This window comes from Rhinoraja longicauda, chromosome 9 (assembly GCF_053455715.1).
Source record: "Rhinoraja longicauda isolate Sanriku21f chromosome 9, sRhiLon1.1, whole genome shotgun sequence".
Lineage (NCBI taxonomy): Eukaryota > Metazoa > Chordata > Chondrichthyes > Rajiformes > Arhynchobatidae > Rhinoraja > Rhinoraja longicauda.
Window position 1 is genome coordinate 726701 of NC_135961.1, and position 21851 is coordinate 748551.

General features: G+C 47.1%; 1 protein-coding gene across 2 annotated transcripts in view; it reads left to right on the forward strand.

Moving 5' to 3' along the window:
- ttc27 (tetratricopeptide repeat domain 27) overlaps positions 1–21851 on the forward strand; it is a 135090-nt gene that overhangs the window by 53194 nt on the left and 60045 nt on the right. For both annotated transcript variants that reach the window (XM_078404657.1, XM_078404658.1), the window contains exons 8-9: positions 680–792; positions 6538–6604. In XM_078404657.1, coding sequence (XP_078260783.1) covers positions 680–792; positions 6538–6604 — 180 coding nt within the window. The remainder of the gene's footprint in view (positions 1–679; positions 793–6537; positions 6605–21851) is intronic.

A 21851-nucleotide genomic window follows, 5' to 3' on the forward strand; every position in this document is an offset into this window, starting at 1 on the left:
AGGTCCCATGCCCTCCCCCTCCTTCCAGTCCAGCCTCTTCCGCTCTCCTCACTGCCCCCCCATTGGCCGTCGCTCCCCTCACTCAGGCGGGTCCCGCCCCCGACGGCCATCTTGGGCACAGCAAATGGAAAAGGCATTTATTAAAGTTTAAAAAGTCATTTTTAAAGTTTAAAAAGTGGATAACTTTTAAAATATAATAACCATTTGAACTGCAGGCCTACAATTGTTGCGCTATTGTGTACCGTTTTGGCTGTATTTCGGGAACAAATCCATCCACAAACCCACAAATATACAAGATGAGAGTTTTTGTAATATATAGATGAGGGTGAGGATGGAAATGCACTGGAATAGTCAAGTCTGGAACTACAAGGATAAATAACGTTTGCAGCAATGGGGAGGTGAGAGAAGGCCAGCTTACAGCAACTTTATCGTTCACTCTGGTCTTGCAAATCAGTGGTCATGGTGTCATTGCAGATGTGTGCCATATATTACACCACATTTGTGGAATTTTTGGTTCAAGTCTTAGACATTTGTCCGAGAGATGGATGGAATCCGTGATGAGGGAACAAAGATTTTCGTTGATATTAAACTCTTTTGGTGCCAATATTGAATAGATAAATAACTCAAATAATGAAGATAAAATACACTCACTGAGATATTTTCATTAATTTGCCAACAGAATCTCGATTTGAATGATGACACTTTGCTGAATTCAATTGACCTCGTGGAACCAGTGGAAGATGAGGCACTGGATCTAAGCGCAGAGGAACTTGCTGTAATCCTGGCTATCTGGTGGGCATTTTTGGATCAGAGTCAGTGGATAACTGATTTTTCCTCATATGTTTCTGTTCTATTTAGGCCCAGAATTTGCTGAGTTGCAGAAAGGGTAGCACATTGATAAACATAGAAAATGGGTGCAGGAGGAGGCCATTTGGCCCTTCGAGCCAGCACCGCCATTCATTGTGATCATGGCTGACCATCCACAATCAGTAACCCATTGCTGCCTTCTCCCCATATCCCTTGATTCCACTATCCCCTAGAGCTCTATCTAACTCTCTCAAAAATTCATCCAGTGATTTGGCTTCCACTGCCCTCTGTGGCAGCGAATTTCACAAATTCACAACTCTCTGGGTGAGAAGGTATCCTACTCACTTTAGTGTCATCTGAAAACTTACTAATTATGCCGTGTACATTCTCATCCAAATCTTTGATATAGATGACAAACAGTAACAGGCCCAGCACTGAACCCTGAGGTACACCACTAGTCACAGGCCTCCAGTCTGAGAAGCAACCTTCCACCATCACCCTCTGCTTCCTTCCATGGAGCCAATTTGCTGTGCAGTTGCTGGCTCACCAAGGATCCCATGGGATCTAACCTTCTAACCGTGTGCAATGTAATCAAATGCCTTATTGTGGACCATCTATTGCTTTATCCTCATCAACCTTTTTTTGTTACTTCTTCATAAAAAATCGATCAGATTCGTAAGACACGATCTACCATGCACAAAGCCTTGTTGACTATCCCTGATCAGCCCCTGCCCATCTAAATGCATGTCTTTCTAGACACAACATTACTGAAATCTGTGCTGCATGTAGTTTTTTTTAATCATAATGCTTAAAGTCCCAGAACATTCAGCCATGATCATGTTTCATGTTCCTCAGTTAAATGTGCATCGAATTTTCATTGCAGTAAGAAAATTGATGCAATATATTGACCCCTTTTGCAATTGCAGATTAATCAAACAATCAGACATTTTTATACCATCAATAAGTTTCGAGATACAGCGCGGAAACAGGCCCTTCGGCCCACCGGGTTCGCACCGACCAGCGATCCCCGCACATTAACTCTATCCTACACCCACAAGGTACAATTTTTACATTTACCAAGCCAGTTAACCCACAAACCTGTACGTCTTTGGAGTGTGGGAGGAAACCGAAGATCTCGGAGAAAACCCACGCAGGTCACGGGGAGAACGTACAAACTCCGTACAGACAGCACCCGTAGTGGGGATGGAACCCGGGTCTCCGGCACTGCATTCGCTGTAAGGCGGCAACTCTACCACTGCGCCACCGTGCTGCCCTTAATTAGTTTAACTAAATTAGTTTAGTTTAGAGATACAGCATGGAAACAGACCCTTCGGCCCGTCGAGTCCAGGACAACCATTGATCACCCGTTCACACCAGTTTATTGTTCGCCCACTTGTGCATCAACTCCATACACACAAGAGGGACAATTTACAGAGGCCAAGTTTCCTACAAACGCGAATGTCTTTAGGATGTGGGAGGAAACCCACACAGTCAGGGAGAACATGCAAACTCCACACAGACAGCATGCCATTGCAGGATTGAACCCGGGTCCCTGGCGCTGTGAGGCAGCAGCTCTACCAGCCATGGTGTACTGAGAATAAGTCATTAGTGGAAAATCTTACCGGATTTCAAGCAGTAAATGTTTAGTTCCGTGTGCTTGATGTGAAGTATTAAGGCGGCACAGTGGCGCAGCGGTAGAGTTGCTGCCTTCCAGCTGATGCAGCGCCGGAGACCCGGGTTCCATCCCCACTACGGGTGCTGTCTGTACGGAGTTTGTACGTTCTCCCCGTGACATGAATGGATGAATGAATGAATGAATGAATAAGTTTATTGGCCAAGTATGCATATACAAGGAATGTGCCTTGGTGCTCCGCTCACAAACGACAACACAAACATACAGTTAACAATTAAGAATAAAGCATAAACGCATCAAAACAATAAGGATGCACCATTACGGTCTAAACATGTGGGTGAAAATAAGCCAGAGCAAAAAGAGACTACAGACTTTGGTTATTGAGTAGAACTATCACTCGTGGAAAAAAGCTGTTTTTATGTCTGGCTGTGGCTGCTTTGACAGTCCGGAGTCGCCTTCCAGAGGGAAGTGTTTCAAAGAGTTTGTGGCCAGGGTGAGAGGGGTCAGGGATGATCTTGCCCGCTCGCTTCCTGGCCCTTGCAGTGTACAGTTCGTCAATAGGAGGAAGGTTGCAGCCAACAACCTTCTCAGCTGATCGAACGATCCATTGCAGCCTCCGGATGTCGTGCTTGGTGGCTGAGCCAAACCAGACCATGATGGAGAAGGTGAGGACGGACTCAATGATAGCAGTATAGAATTGGACCATCATTGCCTGTGGCAGATTGTGTTTCCTCAGTTGCCACAGGAAGTACATCCTCTGTTGGGCCTTTTTGACTGTGGAGTCGACGGTGGCCCCCCATTTAAGGTCCCTGGAGATGATGTTTCCAAGGAACTTAAATGACTCCACAGATGTGACTGTGGTGTTGTTGATGGTGAGTGGGGGGAGGGGGATCTCTTTGAAAGTCTACAATTAGTTCCACTGTCTTGAGAGCATTGAGCTCCAGGTTGTTGCGATGGCACCAGGACGCCAGCTGTGTCACTTCCCCCCGTTAGGCAGGTTCCTCCCCATCCTGGATCAGTCCAATCAGGGTAGTGTCATCCGCAAACTTGAGGAGCTTGACAGAGGAGTCTGTGGAGGTGCAGTCGTTGGTGTAGAGAGAGTAAAGGAGAGGGGAGAGTAAGCAGTCTTGTGGTGCTCCTATGCTGAGGGTCTGCGGGTCCGAGATGTGCTTTCCCAGCCTCGCATGCTGCTTCCTGTCCATCAGGACGTTGATGATCCACTGACAGAGGGGTTCAGGCACAGTCAGCTGGGAGAGTTTGGAGTGTAGTAGCTCTGGCACAATGGTGTTAAAAGCAGAGCTAAAGTCCACAAACAGAATCCTGGCATAGGTCCCCTTGCGGTCTAGGTGCTGGAGGATGAAGTGCCACCTGCGTGGGTTTTCTCCGAGATCTTCGGTTTCCTCCAACACTCCAAAGACGTGCAGGTAAATGTAAAAATTGTCCCTAGTGTGTGTAGGATAGTGTTAATGTGCGGGGATCGCTGGTCGGCGCGGACCCGGTAGGCCGAAGGGCCTGTTTCCGCGCTGTATCTCTAAACTAAATAAGACATTAGTGGAAAATCTCACCGGATTTCAAGCAGTAAATGTCTAGTTCAGTGTGCTTGATGTTAAGTTTCCTTCAGGAAGCAAAATACCAGGGAGCAGGTCAATACATTGGGCATGTTGTCCATTCCAGAGCTGCTTCCTGGGAATCTCTGCATCAGATTCCAGTTGACAATGTCAAGCTGCCACATCAAGTAATTATTACTGCATTCATGCTATCTAGACCAGTACTCTGGTCGGTCTGTCTTGACATCTGGCTTCCCAACTAGTTTCCTGTCTCCTCAAATGGAAGTGCATTGACTGAAGTAAAAAGATTCATAGCCGACCTGGTAGAATTTCTCCCCACTGCCTCCCTCCCTCCCTCTCTCCAGTTTTATCTTTACCACCCACCATAACTAGGGTTGCTAACTGACTAGTATTAGCTGGGACATCCTGTATATTGGGCTAAATTGGTTTAGAAACATAGGAAATAGGTGCAGGAGGAGGCCATTCAGTCCTTCGAGCCATTCATTGTGATCATGGCTGATCGTCCCCAATCAATAACCCGTACCTGCCTTCTCCCCATATCCCTTGATTCCACTAGCCCCTAGAGCTCTATCTAACTCTCTCTTAAATCCATCCAGTGATTTGGTTTCCACTGCCCTCTGTGGCAGAGAATTCCACAAATTCACAACTCTCTGGGTGAAAAGGTTTTTTCTCACCTCAGTTTTAAATGGCCTCCCTATTCTAAGACAGTGGCCCCTGGTTCTGGACTCGCCCAACATTGGGAAACTTTTTCCTGCATCTAGCTTGTCCAGTCCTTTTATAATTTTATATGTTTCTATAAGATCCCCTCTCATCCCCTCTCATCCTTCTAAACTCCAGTGAATACAAGCCTAGTCTTTTCAATCTTTCCTCATATGACAGTCCCGCCATCCCAGGGATCAATCTCGTGAACCTATGCTGCACCGCCTCAATTACAAGGATGTCCTTCCTCAAATTAGGAGACCAAAACTGTACACAATACTCCAGATGTGGTCTTACCAAGTCCCTATACAACTGCAGAAGATCCTCTTTACTCCTATACTGAAATCCTCTCGTTATGAAGGCCAACATGCCATTAGCTTTCTTCACTGCCTGCTGTACCTGCACGCCAACTTTCAGTGACTGGTGTACAAGGACTCCCAGGTCTCGCTGCACCTCCCCCTTACCTAATCTAACTCCATTGAGATAATAATCTGCCTCCTTGTTTTTGCCGCCAATGTGGATACCCTCACATTTATCCATATTATACTGCATCTGCCACGCATCTGCCCACTCACTCAACCTGTCCAGGTCACCCTGCAACCTCCTAACATCCTCTTCACAGTTTACACTGCCACCCAGCTTTTTGTCATCCACAAACTTGCTACTGTTGCTTCTAATTCCATCATCCAAATCATTAATATATATGGTAAACAGTTGCGGCCCCAAAACCGAGCCTTGCGGCACTCCACTCGCCACTGCCTGCCATTCTGAAAAGGACCCGTTTACTCCTACTCTTTGCTTCCTGTCTGCCAACCAATTTTCTATCCATGTCAACACCCTACCCCCAATATCATGTGCTCTAATTTTAGTCACCAATCTCCCGCGCGGGACCTTATCAAAGGCTTTCTGAAAGTCTAGATACACTACATCCACTGGCTCCCCTTCATCCATTTTACTTGTCACATCCTCAAAAAATTCCAAAAGATTAGTCAAGCATGATTTCCCTTTCATAAATCAATGCTGACTTCCCGTTTGTCACATATGGGACCGCCCTTGTCCCGTATTAGGCCCGGGGGGGCTCTGTAGGCCCGGACAGTGTAGGCCCGGCCTGGAGACCCGGGCGCCGCCTAACGGAGGTTATTGGTGGAGCGGGAGCACGTGGCCGCTGACTGGGCGAGGTCACGTGGGGCGCGGGGCAGTGACGTCACTATTTGTCCCTTATTTGGGAGTGACATAGGTGGCAACACTTAACCATAACCCACATATCCCTTGGAGCAGCTGTTGGAGAGATGTTTTGCAAGAAGGTTTGGGGTGGTCTGCCTGCAGTTTAGCCTCGTGTTAGAGCAAATGGCGCAGAGGCATCATAAATGAGACAATAAATGCTATCTAGAGCAAAATGAAAACCCCATAGAATGTGTTCAGTTTTAAACTGGGCCTATTTTAGCCTAGCTGTAATAAGCTGAAAATGTGTCGAAAGGATCTGCCGATGCTGGTTTAAATCGAAGGTAGACACAAAATGTGTCGGAAGGAACTGCCGGTGCTGGTTTAAATCGAAGGTAGACACAAAATGCTGGAGTAACCCAGTGGGACAGGCTTCCCAACTAGTTTCCTTTCTCCTGAAATGCTTGAATTGAATATTTTCTTCATTTTGCACTTTTAATTTTAGATTTCTAGCATTTACAATTTTCTTTTTGCTATTTGATGACATTGTTCAAAAATCTAAAAATAAAGTTGAGGCTAAATTTCCTTTAGCTGGTTTTCATAGGAAATATTCTATTGCACATAACTTTAATTGGTGTGTAAGTGCAAACTAAAATTTTGTCTCAACAGTGTGGATTTTCAGAAGAACAGCCCTGTTGAAAAGCTGACTGAAGAGGAGCTGTTGGCATTTACCTCAGTAAGTGTTACAGTCAGTTGTTTTGTTCCGTTATTGCTGCATGCCCTCTTCACGAGATTCAGACTGGGCAAACACAGTTTGAAATATTTTCAGTTTAAACATAGAAACATAGAAACATTGAAAATAGGTGCAGGAGGAGGCCATTTGGCCCTTCGAGCCAGCCATTCATTGTGATCATGGCTGATCATCCACAATCAGTAACCCGTGCCTGCCTTCTCCCCATATCCCTTAATTCCACTAGCCCCTTTCTAACCTCAGTTTTAAATGGCCTCCCCTTTATTCTTAGACTGTGGCCTCTGGTTCTGGACTTCTGGACTAAAGTTCTGGACTTTAGTTTAGTTTAGAGATTCAGCGCGGAAACAGGCCCTTCGACCCATCGAGTCCATGCTGACCAGCGATCCCTGCACACTAACACTAATCCTACACACACTAGGGACAATTTACAATTTTTCTTTACCGAAGCCAAGTAAACCTGTACATCTTTGGAGTGTGGGAGGAAACCGGAGCACCCGGAAAAAATCCATGCAGGTCACGGGGAGAACGTACAAACTCCGTACAGACAGCACTCGTGGTTAGGATGGAACCCGGGTCTCTGGCGCTGTAAGGCAGCAACTCTGCCGCTGTACCACCGTGCTGACCCTTTTGTTCCACATTAATGTTTCCATGTTCGATGGATCCCCTAATTTAGTAGATTGGTGGAATCTGAAAAATGAATACCAACAAGTTTGGACATTGCACAGATGAAAACTTAGGATAAATAAGTTTATTTTTATTGAAATGTATGCGGACATTATAAACTGACACAGACAGTGAGTTATTATGAGTTTGAATGTGGCGAATTTTTTTGAAGACTGTTGGAGGACTCAAAACTTTGTTAACCTGTTCACTGCCAAGTTTTTTTTCCCCACTTGTATACTCTGACCCGAGTATACTTAGGGGTGCCACTGCACAAGTTAAAGCAAGGTTTGCTCTTCAGTAAGATCGTGTTAAAAGGGCGCTCTTTAAGAAAGGAGGTGAGGAGGATCTTCTTTAGTCAGAGGGTAGTTAATCTGTGGAACTCATTGCTACTGAGGGCTGTGGAGGCCGTCAGTGGATATTTTCCAGGCAGAGATAGTCAAATTCTTGATTAGAACGGGTGTCAAGGATTATGGGGAGAAGGCAGGAAAATGGGATTAGGAGGCAGCGATCAGACATGATGGAATGGCAGAGTAGACTCGATGGGCTGAATGGCCTAATTCTACTCCTATAATTTATGTTAATTTAAATTACTTTTGCTGTTTAGTTTTGAGATTAAGTGTGGAAACGGGTCCTTCGGCCCACCGAGTCCTCGTTGAGCAATGATCACCTTTACACTCGTTCTGTTCCACAGACCAGGGACAATTTCTTAGGCCCCCTCGGTCATGGCTGACCATGGGTGATGCATCCTAGTTGGCTACTTGCTCCACACCTCGGCTAGAGCAGCGTCGCTTGTGGCTGAAGAGACCAATGTGGGAGTGACAGTCTCTGTCGCAAAGGTCACATTTGTGTGTGGACTCTGGTCTGTTGAAGTTGCTGCACTCCTTTCTGCGTGCCCGCTTGTCTGCCTCTGCATTCATCAGTTTCTCTCCCCGATTTGAGATGTTGGTTCAGGGTACCTCTCCACCTCGTACGGTCAGCTGCAAGGCTCTCCCAGAACTCCACATCGATGTCGAGCACCGTCAAATCTCTCTTGCAGACATCCTTGTAACGTAGCTAGGGGCGGCCAATGGTTCTCCTCCCAGATGTCAGCTCTCCAGAACGGATGTTCTTAGGAATATGACCATCCTCCATGCGGTGGACATGGCCCAGCCACCGCACAATTTACATAAGTTAATTAACCTACAAATCTGTATGTCTATGGAGTGTGAGAGGAAACCAGAGCACCTGGAAAATTCCACGTGGTCACAGGGAGAATGTACAAACTCCGTGCAGACTTCACCGGTAGTGCGGATTAAACCCGGGTCTCTGGTGCTGTAAGGCAGCTACTCCACCACTTCACTGTGTTATAATGGTTCCTTCTCTGTTGTTAGTGGTTATCTTGGAAGTCTATAGTGGTGTCTATGTTTCTGTGTTTCTATGTTTCTGTGTTTCTATGTTTCTGTGTTTCTATGTGTCTATGTTTCAATGTTTCTGTGTTTCCATGTATCTATGTTTCTGTGTTTCTATGTGTCTATGTTTCTGTGTTTCTATGTGTCTGTGTCTATGTTTCTGTGTTTCTATGTGTCTATGTTTCTGTGTTTATGTGTTTCTGTTTCTATGTTTCTATGTGTCTATGTTTCTGTGTTTCTATGTTTCTGTGTTTCTATGTTTCTGTGTTTCTCTGTATAGTAATGTGGATGAAGTTGCTTATTGTCCCAGGATTCCAGCCTCTGGTGTTTATCTCCTCAATGTTTCCAGTCAGAAAAATATTCACGCAGTAAAAAGATCAATAGAGATTTTTGAATTGGGTTATTTTATCCTTTCAGGATATAAAAGAGTATAGCAAATGTTTATTCAGATATAAAGAGCAAGAAAGAGACAAGAGTGAACATTGGACCGCTGGAAAATGCAGGAGAAGTGATAATGGGCAATAAAGAAATGGCAGAGGAGTTGAATAACTTTTTTGCATCGATCTTCACAGTGGAAGACACCAGCAACGTGCCTGAAATTCAAGAGAGTCAGGGGGTGGGTTAGTGGAGTGGCTATTACTGGGGAGAAGGTCCTTGGGAAGCTGAAAGGGCTGAAGGTGGATAAGTCACCTGGGCCGGATGGACTGCACCCTAGGGTTCTGAAAGAGGTGACTTTAGAGATTGTGGAGGCATTGACAGTGATATTTCCAGAATCACTAGAGACAGGAGTGGTTCCAGACGATTGGAAAATTGCCAATATTACACCGCTGTACAAGAACGTAACAAGGCAGAATAGTGGGAACAAAGGCCGGTTAGTCTGACTTAAGTGAGTGGGAAGATTTCAGAGTCCTTTATAAAGGATGAGGTTTCTCAGTACCTAGAAGTTCACGATAAAATAGGCCAAAGTCAGCATGGCTTTGTGAAGGAGAGATCGTGTCTGACGAATCTGTTGGAATTCTTTGAGGAAGTAAATAGCCGTACAGACAAAGGAGAGTCAGTGGATGTTGTTTACCTAGATTGTCAGAAAGCCTTTGATAAGGTGCCACACGTGAGTCTACGAAGATACCGAGAGCCCACGGTATCAAAGGCAGATACTGGCATGGATAGCGGGTTGGCTGGATGGCAGAAGGCAAAGAGTGGCAATAACGGGGGTGTTTCTGGTTGCCAGTGACTAGCGGAGTTCCGCAGGGGTCGGTGTTGGGGCCGCTACTCTTCACGTTGTATATTAATGATTTGGATGAGGGTATTGAAGGCTTTGTAGCCAATTTTACAGATGATACGAAAATATGTGGGGAGGGTAGATTGTGTAGAGAAAGCAGGGACTCTGCAGAAAGACTTGGACAGGTTGGGAGAGTGGGCAGAGAAGTGGCAGATGGAATATAGTGTAGCGAAGTGTGGAGTCATGCATTTTGGTAGTAGGAATAAAGGCATAGACTATTTTCTAAATGGGGAGAGAATCCAGAAATCGGAGGTGCAAAGGGACTTGGGAATGCTGGTGCAAGATTCCCAAAAAGTTAATCTGCAAGTTGAATTGGTGGTAAGGAAGGAATGAATGGGTTAACATATGATGAGCGTTTGACGGCACTGGGCCTGTACTCACTGGAGTTTAGACTGATGAGGGTGGACCTCTGAAACTTACCGAATAGTGAAAGGGTTGGATAGAGTGGATGTGGAGATGATGTTTCCACTAGTGGGAGAGTCTAGAACCAGAGGTCATAGAATAAAAGGACGTATCTTTAGAAAGGAGATGAGGAGGAATTTCTTTAGTCAGAGGGTGGTGAATCTGTGGAATTCATTGGCACAGAAGGCTGTGGAGGCCAAATCAATGGTTATTTTTTAGGCAGAGATAGATAGATTCTTGATTGGTACAGGTCTCAGAGGTTATGGGGAGAAGGCAGGAGAATGGTATTAAGAGTGAGAGGTAGATCAGCCAGGATTGAATGGCGGAGTAGACTTGATGGGCCGGATGGTATAATATCAGCCAGGATTGAATGGCGGAGTAGGCCTGATGGGCCGGACGGTATAATTCTGCTACGAGAACTTATAATGTATTTGATTTCTTAAAATGTGCTAGAATTGCAAGCAATGCTCTAGATCTTAACTACCGTCACTCTTTATGAAGATCTTTAGGAAGTGTGTGAGAGAATGATTCTTTCCCCATATAACTCTGACTACAGCAGTGTGATTGAGATCAGAAACATAGAAAATAGGTGCAGGAGGAGGCCAATTGGCCCTTCGAGCATTAAGAATTTGATTGAGTGAGAACTTTGAACCTGTATTCTATGGTGGAGATATAAAGGGCTGGAGTAACTCAGCGGGTCAGGCAGCATCTGTGGAGAACATGGATAGGTGACGTTTCACAGAGTGCTGGAGTAACTCAGTGGGTCAGGCAGCATCTGTGGAGAACATGGATAGGTGACGTTTCACAGAGTGCTGGAGTAACTCAGCGGGTCAGGCAGCATCTGTGGAGAACATGGATAGGCAGTAATTCATGTTCGGACCCTTCTTCTATCCATGTTATCCTGAGATGCTGCTTGACCCACTCTCTGCCTCCAGCACTTTGTGTTTTCTTTTGTATATCAGCATCTGCAGTTTCTTGTTTGTATGTGGTAATGTTTGAGGGTGTAATTTTGCTAGAGTTAGTAGTAGAATTCCTTGCTGTTCAAACAGGAACTATGGATCCTTTGAAAATCATCTGAATCCCAAGAACTGACAGAGTCCTGCTCTATATCTCCCCCTTTGCTCCATCTATTGTAGTTGAGTTTGAACTAATTGTATCTATGTGTGCTGTACCTGATCTGTTTGGTTTGCATGCAAAACAAAGCTTTTCAGTGTGCCTTTTCATGTGACAATAATAACCCTAAACCTAAACATGCTATTTAAATGTGTGGGAAGGAACTGCAGATGCTGGTTTAAATCAAAGATAGACACAAAATGCTGGAGTAACTCAGCAGGACAGGCAGCATCTCTGGAGAAAAAGAATAGGTGACGTTTCGGGTCGAGACCCTTTTTTAATCTATGACTATATAGATCATATACACACACACGTACACACATAAACAAACAATAATAGTGCAAAAATAGTATAGTTCAGAGCTTTTTTGAGGTTGTAGTGTTTAATAGCCTGATGGCTGTAGGGAAGAAGCTGTTCCTGAACCTGGACGTTACAGTTTTCAGGCTCCTGTACCTTCTTCCCGTTGGTAGCAGCGAGATGAGAGGGTGGTGTCGGTCAGTGAGTGTGTGGCAAGTGTGGTGTGGGTCAGTGTGTGGCCAGGGTGGTGTGGGTCAGTGAGAGTGTGGTCAGGGTGGTGTGGGTCAGTGAGAGTGTGGCCAGGGTGGTGTGGGTCAGAGTGTAGCCAGGGTGGTGTGGGTCAGTGAGAGTGTGGCCAGGGTGGTGTCGGTCAGTGAGTGTGTGGCAAGGGTGGTGTGGGTCAGTGTGTGGCCAGGGTGGTGGGTCAGTGAGAGTGTGGCCAGGGTGGTGTGGGTCAGGGTGGTGTGGGTCAGTGAGAGTGTGGCCAGAGTGGTGTGGGCCAGGGTGGTGTGGGTCAGGGTGGTGTGGGTCAGGGTGGTGTGGGTCAGGGTGGTGTGGGCTAGGGTGGTGTGGGTCAGTGTGGTGTGGGTCAGGGTGGTGTGGGCCAGGGTGGTGTGGGTCAGTGAGTGTGTGGCAAAGGTGGTGTGGGTCAGTGAGTGTGTGGCCAGGGTGGTGTGGGTCAGTGATAGTGTGGCCAGGGGGGTGTGGGTCAGTGAGAGTGTGGCCAGGGGGGTGTGGGTCAGTGAGAGTGTGGCCAGGGTGGTGTGGGTCAGTGTGTGGCATGGGGGGGGTGTGGGTCAGTGAGAGTGTGGCCAGGGGGGTGTGGGTCAGTGAGAGTGTGGCCAGGGGGGTGTGGGTCAGTGAGAGTGTGGCCAGGGGGGTGTGGGTCAGTGAGAGTGTGGCCAGGGTGGTGTGGGTCAGTGTGTGGCCAGGGGGGTGTGGGTCAGTGAGAGTGTGGCCAGGGGGGTGTGGGTCAGTGAGAGTGTGGCCAGGGGGGTGTGGGTCAGTGAGAGTGTGGCCAGGGTGGTGTGGGTCTCTGATGATGCTGGCTGCCTTTTTGAGGCAGCGACTCAAATTCCTAAATGAATTTCCATAAGGTCTGGTTGTGGCAGGTTGAGGAAGAACCCAGTATTGAATGACGCACCAGAGTTTCAGACGAGCTAGAGCTTGTGGAGGGCAATAACAAGACTAGTCAGCAAATAAATACTCAGCCAGACCGCTATTACAGATTGTTGTTATAAGACTGTTAAAATTGATATCTTTATTAATAGTCATAAACTGATACAGTGTGGTAACAGGCCTACTTACCCACACCGGCCAACATGTTCCAGCTACACTAGTCCCACCTGCCTGCGCTTGGTCCGTATCCCTCCAAACCTGTCCTATCCATGTACCTGTCTAACTGTTTCTTAAATGATGGGATAGTCCCAGCCTCAACTACCTCCTCAGGCAGCTTGTTCCACACACCCACCACCCTCTGTGTGCAAAAGTTACCCCTCAGATTCCGATTAAATCTTTCCCCTTCACATTGAACCTATGTCCTCTGGTCCTCGATTCCCCTACTCTGGGCTAGAGACTCTGTGCATCTACCTGATCTATTCCTCTCATGATTTTATAAACCTCCATGAGATCACCCCTCATCCTCCTGCGCTCCATGGAATAGAGTCCCAGCCTACTCAACCTCTCCCTATAGCTCACACCCTCTAGTCCTGGCAACATCCTCGTAAATCTTCTCTGTACTTTTTCCAGCTTGATAACATCTTTCCTATAACATGGTGCCTAGAACTGAACACAATATTCTAAATGCGGCCTCACCAACGTCTTATACAACTGCAACATGACCTCCCAACTTCTACACTCAATACTCTGACTGATGAAGGCTTTTTGACCACCTTATCTACCTGTGACTCGACCTTCAAGAAACCATGCACTTGCACTCCTAGATCCCTCTGCTCTACAACACTCCCTAGAGCCTACCATTCACTGTTTAGTTTGACAACATCTTTCCTATAACACGGTGCCCAGAACTGAACACAATATTCTAAATGCGGCCTCACCAACGTCTTATACAGCTGCAACATGACCTCCCAACTTCTACACTCAATACTCTGACTGACTCTATCTTAATGTTCTGAAACTGTTGTGTGATGAGCAGGCATTTATCCAGCCTACATGTGGGTGCTATAATCTGCAGGCTGGTTAGATGGTTGTCCTGCACATAACATAGGGCCACTTTGCTGTGTAAAATAAATTTACCTTCAAGTATAAACTGTGTATATACACCGATCAGCCAAAACATTATGACCTGATGAGCCAAAACATTATGACCACCTGCCTAACATGCTGTTGGTCCTCCGTGTGCAGCCCCATACGCAGCAGGGTGCGATGCACTGTGTATTGTGACACATTCCTCCCGTGACCACCATTAACATTTTCTGTGACGTGCCACAGTAGACCTTCTGTCGGTTCGGACCAGACGGGATAGCCTTCGTTGCCCTTGCGCATCGATGAGCCTTGGGCGCCCAACACCCTGTCTGTCGCCGGTTTGTGGTTTGTCCCTCCTCGGACCACTGTCGGTAGGTACTCACCACTGCTGACCGGGAGCACCCCACAAGCCTTGCTGTTTCACAGATGCTCTGACCCAGTTGTCTAGCCATAACAATTTGGCCCTTGTCAAAGTCGCTCAGGTCTTTACTCCTGCCCATATCTCCTGCATCCAACACATCAACTTCAAGAACTGACTGTTCACTTGCTGCCTAATATATCCCACCCCTTGACAGGTGCCATTGTAACAAGATAATCAATGTTATTCACTTTGCCAGTCAGTGGTCATAATGTGTTGGCTGATCTCTTTTTTGTTCAGATGAATGGTCTAAATGTAAGCGGAAAAGCTGAGCCACTTCCATTGTTGAAATAAGATTGCGAGTTTTAATTGAGCATGTCTCATGATTAGTTTCCCAAAGTCAACAATCTTAGTTCTTTTGTTTTATTGTGTCATTTTTGTTTGTTTGTTCGTGCCTCAAGAAGAACAGAGAGGTTCTAGTCCCACCTGCCTACATTTGGCCTATATCCCACTGAACCTTTCCTATCCATGTACCTGTCTAAATGTTACTTAAATATTGCGATCGTCCCAGCCTCAACTACCTCCTCTGGCAGCTTGTTCCATATACCCGCCACCCTTTGTGTGAAAAGGTTACCCCTCAGGTTCCTATTAAATCTTTCCTTCCTTGAGCCAAAGGCTTTTAACTCAATTTTTCTTGAAACTGATCAACCAGCAGTTGTTTGGTTGGAACTTTTCTTTATTTGAGTTAGATAGAGCTCTAGGGGCTAGTGGAATCAAGGGATATGGGGAGAAGGCAGGCACGGGTTACTGATTGTGGATGATCAGCCATGATCACAATGAATGGCGGTGCTGGCTCGAAGGGCCAAATGGCCTCCTCCTGCACCTATTTTTCGATGTTTCTATGTTTCGATTCATACATTGACCTGCAAATGATATGTTTTGTGTTTCAAGTTTAGTTTTAAAGATACAACTTGAAAGCTGGCCCTTTGAGCACCCATCCACACTAGTTCTATCTTATCCCCACTTTCTTGTCCACTCCCTACGCATTAGAAGTAATTTGCAGAGGCCAATTCTTGCAGCGACACGGTGGCGCAGCAGTAGAGTTACTGCCCAACAGCACCTGAGACTATGGAGTTTGCACGTTCTCCCTGTGACCTGCGTGGGTTTTCCCCAGGAGCTCCGGTTTCCTCGCACACTGCAAAGATGTACAGGTTTGTAGGATAATTGGCTTGGTATAAGTGTAAATTATCCCTAGTGTGTGTGGGATAGTATTAATTTGCGGGGATCGCTGGTTGGCACGGACTCGGTGGGCCGAAGTTCCTGTTTCCGTGCTGTATCTCTAAACGACACTAAACTAAACCCACAAACCTGCATATCTTTGCAATTTGGGATGAAACTGGAGGATCTGGAGGATGTGGTCACGGGGAGAACATGTACACAGACATGGTCAGGTCAGGATCAAACCCGGTCTCTGGTGCTGTGAGGCTGAAGCTCTAACAGCTATGTCATCGTGCCACTATTTTTTGAAGATTTCTCTACATCCCCCATTCAGCCCCCCAAGGCGGACTGAGCGAAGGTGTCCAGCGAAACGACCGCCGAGCCTGCGCTTGGTCTCGCCGATATACAGGAGTTGACACCTGGAACAGCGGATACAATAGATGAGGTTGGAGGAGGTGCAGGTGTACCACTGCCTCACCTGAAAAGACTGCTTTCCGCAGAGACCGTTCCCTCCGTAACTCCCTGGTCAACTCGCCCCTTCCCACCCAAACCACCCCCTCCCCAGGTACTTTCCCCTGCAACCACAGGAGATGCAACACCTGTCCCTGTACCTTCCCCTTCAACTCCATCCAAGGACCCAAACAGTCTTTCCAGGTGAGGCAGAGGTTCATCTGCATCTCCTCCAACCTCATCTATTGTATCCGCTTTCCAGGTGTCAACTCCAGGTTCATTCCCGGTTGCTCAGCACTTTAACTCCCCTCCCATTCCCAATCTGACCTTTCTGTCCTGGGCCTCCTCCATTGTCAGAGTGAGACCCAGCGCAAATTGGAAGAATAGCACCTCATATTTCGCTTGGGCAGTTTACACCCCAGCGGTATGAACATTGACTTCTCTAACTTCAAATAGCCCATGCATTCCCCCCCTCTCTCTCCTTCTCTCTCCCTCTCTCTCCCTCTCTCTCCATCCCCTCCCCTTCCCACTCTTACTATCCCCGACTACATTGTATCTTTGTCCCGCCCCCTCCCTTGACATCAGTCTGAAGAAGGGTCACGACCCGAAACGTCACCCATCCCTTCTCGCCAGAGATGCTGTCTGACCCGCTGAGTTACTCCAGCATTTTGTGTCTGCCTTTGATTTAAACCAGCATCTGCAGTTGTTTCCTACACGTGAACGAAAGATATGCAAAAAGCAAGGTTAACCAAAGGAAGGGTCCGTTGTTGGTTGTGGGCTAGTTTATACGGACGATGAAACTCACCAGGACAACAGTGAAACCAGTAGAACAACTAGGGTGGGGGAGCGAGGGGATGCAAGGGTTACTGCTTAAACTGCTTTGACTGCAAGTTCCATGAACTGCACTTGACATTGCTTCAGGAAAGCAACCAACATAATCCTGTGATCCCATGAAATAGAGGGCACAGATTTAACATGAGAAGGTTTAAATTTAATAGCAACATGATTTTGCACAGATGAATTTGGGTATACGGAACGAGCTGCTGGAGGAAATAGACACAGGTACAATAACATTTAAAATATATTTGGGCTGGTCCTTCAGAGGGAGATGGCCAAACGCACGCTAATGGGACGAGCTTAGATGGGGCATCCTGATTGCCATGGATGAGTTTGGTCAAAGGGCTTATTTCCGTGGTGTTTGACTCTATGGATGGTACGGCGGTGCAGCGGGTAGAGCTGCTGCCTCACAGCACCAGAGACCCGGGTTCCATCCTGACTACAGGTGCTTGTCTGTACGGAGTTTGTACCTTCTCCCTGTGACTTGCACACTTTTTCTCTTCGGTTACCTCCCACACTCCAAAAACCTACGGGTTTCTAGGTTAATTGGCTTGGTATAAATGTAAAAAATTGTCCCGAGTGTGTATACGATAGGTTAGTGTGCCGGGATTGCTGGTCGGTGTGGACGGTGGGCCAAATGGCCTGTTTCCGCGCTGTATCTCTAAACTAAATTAAACTAAACTATAAGACTATCATCATGGATCATTTACACCCCAGTCATTCCCTCTTCTCCCATCTCTTATTGGACAGAAACATAGAAGCATAGAAAATAGGTGCAGGAGGAGGCCATTTGGCCCTTCGAGCCAGCATCGCCATTCATTGTGATGGTGATCATCCACAATCAGTAACCCGTGCCTGCCTTCTCCCCATATTCCTTGATTCCACTAGCCCCTAGAGCTCTATCGAACTCTCTTTTAAATCCATCCAATTAATTGGCCTCCACTGCCCTCTGTGGCAGAGAATTCCACAAATTCACAACTCTCTGGGTGAAAACGTTTCTTCTCACCTCAGTTTTAAATGGCCTCCCCTTTATTCTTAGACTGTTGCCCCTGGTTCTGGACTCCTCCAACATTGGGAACATTGGGAAGATAAAAAGATTTGAAAGTATTTCCCACCAGATGTAGGAATAGCTTCTGGTCACTGAACGTTCCTCTCATAGGCTGGGGAGGGGTGTTGGTCGTGCCGGCATGCGGCCATCTGCACTTTCTCTGCAGTTGTAACATTATAACGCTGTAGCTGGTCTGCGCATTCTGCAGTATTTTCTCTTTGCACTACCTGCTGTACTTGCATCTGGCTTGATTTTACTGGAATAACATGCAAAGGTTTTCACCATTTCTCGGTACACCTCATGGTGCTGATGGTCGATTAATGAGTCATAGAGCACACAGTGTGGAAACAGGCCCTTCAGCCCACCGAGTCAATAGAGTGATACAGTGTGGAAACAGGCCCTTCGGCCCAACTCGCCCACACTGGCCAACAATGTCCCAGCTACCCTAGTGCCACTTGCCTGCACTTGGTCCATGTCCCTCCATACCTGTCCTATCCATGTACCTGTCCAACTGTTTCTTAAATGATGGGATAGTCCCAGCCTCAACTACCTCCTCTGGCAGCTTGTTCCATGCACCCACCACCCTCTGTGTGAAAAAAATACCCCTCGGATTCCTATTAAATCTTTTCCCATTCACCTTGAACCTATGTCCTCTGGTCCTCGATTCCCCTACTCTGGGTAAAAGACTCTGTCCGATCTATTCCTCTCATGATTTTGTACACCTCTATAAGATCTTCCCTCATCCTCCTGCGCTCCATGGAATAGAGACCCAGCCTACTCAACCTCTCCCTGTAGCTCACACCCTCTAGTCCAGGCAACATCCTCGTAAATATAAGGTGGATATGTCCCCACGGCTGATGGGATGTATTTGTGGGAAGGAACTGCAGATGCTGGTTTAAACCGAAGATAGACACAAAAAAACTGGAGTAACTCAGGGTGGGTGACGTTTCAAGTCGAGACCCTTCTTCTGATATCTCGACCCAAAACATCACCCATTCCTTCTCTCCTGAGATGCTGCCTGACCCACTGAGTGACTGCAGGCTTTTGTGTCTACAGTATTTGATGGCATCTTACACAGGTGGCAAGAGAGGAGATTGTGGGCGGCTGAATGAGGAACTTACTTTGTTCTTTAGCCACAGGCTGGAGGACTGCAGGACTGGAGGAAGGGTGACCAATGTTGTTCCTTAAGAAGGGAAGTACTGAGAATCCAGGGAACTATAGGGCAGTGAGCCTAACATCAGTGCCAGGGAAACTATTGCAGAGAGTTCTTCAAATGCACATTGGGAAAAGAATAGTTTAGTTTAGTTTAGTTTAGAGATACAGCGCGGAAACAGGCCCTTCGGCCCACCGGGTCCGTGCCGACCAGCGATCCCCGCACATTAACACTATCCTACACCCACTAGGGACAATTTTTACATTTACCAAACCAATTCATCTACAAACCTGTACGTCTTTGGAGTGCGGGAGGAAACCGAAGAACTCTAAGGTGGCGCAGCGGTAGAGTTGCTGCCTTACAGCGAATGCAGCGCTGGAGACCCGGGTTCGATTCCGACTGCGGGTGCTGTCTGTACGGAGTTTGTACGTTCTCTCCGTGACCTGCGTGGGTTTTCTCCAAGATCTTCGGTTTCCTCCCACAGATGGAGTTGAGGGGGAGGTAAAGAGACAGGTGTTGCATCTCCTGCGGTTGCAGGGGAAAGTGGCCGGGGATGGGGTGGTTTGAGTGGGAAGGGACGAGTGGACCAGGGAGTTACGGAGGGAACGGTCACTGCGGAATGCAGAAAGGGGAGGGGATGGGAAGATGTGGCCAGTAGTGGGGTCCCGTTGGAGGTGACGGAAATGTTGGAGGATGATTTGTTGGATACGCTGGCTGGTGGGGTGGAAGGTGAGAACGTGGATTCTGTCCTTGTTACGAATGGGAGGAGGGGGAGTAAGAGCGGAGCTGCGGGATATAGAAGAGGCCCTAGTGAGAGCCTCATCTATAATGGAGGAGGGGAAGTCCCGTTTCCTGAAGAATGAGGACATCTCTGATGCCCTAGTGTGAAACCACCTCACTTTTCAGGTGAGACAGAGGTTCACCTGCACCTCCTCCAATCTCATCTATTGTATCCGCTGTTCCAGATGTCAACTTCTCTACATCGGCGAGACCAAACGCAGGCTTGGTGATCGTTTCGCTCAACACCTTCACTCAATCCGCCTTAACCAACCTGATCTCCCGGTGGTAGAGCACTTCAGCACCCCTCCCACTCCCAGTCTGACCTTTCTGTCATGGGTCTCCTCCAGTGTCATAGTGAGGCCCACCAGAAATTGGAGGAAGAGCACTTCATATTTCGCTTGGGCAGCTTGCAGCCCAGTGGTATGAACATTGACTTCTCCAACTTTAGATAGTTCCTCTGTCCCTCTCTTCCCCTCCCCCTTCCCAGTTCTCCCACTGTCTCCCTGTCTCCAACTATATCCTTCCTTTGTCCCTCCCCCCCTCCCGACATCAGTCTGAAGATGGGTCTCGACCCGAAACGTCACCCATTCCTTCTCTCCTAAATGCTGCCTGACCTACTGAGTTACTCCAGCATTTTGTGGTACCTTCTATTTGTACCAGCATCTGCAGTTATTTTCCTACCACATAACTGGGAGTTGGTAGGTTTGTAGTAGATGTCAGTCGACTTTTAAATAGAGGCAAAATATTAGCCACCCTCCTGTCACCTGCCAGGGGTTTAGCAGGATTTGACTGGATACCTGAACCGTGCTTCTCATTGTACATGTGACAAAAAGAAACCAATACCAATGCCAGTAATTCTGATCTCTTGCTGAAGATCAAATGTGATTTGCTTCAGTGCAGGCAGTCATGCCTTCAGCTGCACCAATGCCTGGAATCTCCTCCCAAAACCTCTCCACCATCAGCAGCGGTCAGGTCTGGCTGAGGGTCAGTGTGGGGGGCAATAAAGAGTGTGTTAATGTCATGTGTCCCAGATAGAACAGCGCCATTCTCACTTGCAGTAGCACAACACAACGTGTAAACATAATGCACTGTAAACAATATAATAAACAGGAAAATTAGTTCAGTGTGTGTATATATACACGTACCCGCATATACACACGCGCACATACACACATACACACACATGTACACACACACACGTACACACACAAAGATACACACACACAAACACACGTACACACACACACATACACACATACACACACACACACAGACACATGGACACATTAAAAAACAGACAAAGTGTAATAATAATAATCTATGTAGTTCAGAGCTTATTTGAGGTTGTAGTGTTTAATAGCCTGATGGCTGTAGGGAAGAAGCTGTTCCTGAACCTGGACGTTACAGTTTTCAGGCTCCTGTACCTTCTTCCCGATGGCAGGAGTGAAATGAGTGTGTGGCCAGGGTGGTGTGGGTCAGTGAGTGTGTGGTCAGGGTGGTGTGGGTCAGTGAATGTGTGGTCAGGGTGGTGTGGGTCAGTGAATGTGTGGCCACGGTGGTGTGGGTCAGTGAATGTGTGGCCAGGGTGGTGTGGGTCAGTGTGGTGTGGGTCAGTGGGTGTGTGGTCAGGGTGGTGTGGGTCAGTGAATGTGTGGCCAGGGTGGTGTGGGTCAGTGATGATGCCGGCTGCCTTTGTGCAGCAGTGACATCCCTTCAGTAGTGGGGAGGTCAGAGCTGGTGATGGACAGGGCAGTGTCCACAACATTTTGCTGTCTTCTTTGCTCCTGGGCATTCAAGTTGCTGAAGCAGGCCGTGATGCAACCAGTCAATGTGCTCTCTACAGTATACCTGTAGAAGTCATACAGACAGAGTGAGGCATTTCCTAAGTTGATATAAATGTGATTTACTCACAAATTATCTAATTTCAATAGTCCATTGTGATTCAGTGGAAGAGAGATATATTTTTGGATTTTTACAAGAAAAGCTTTCTGATAAAGCATTTAAAATGGATAAATGTGTTGAGTACATAATGCAAAAGGAA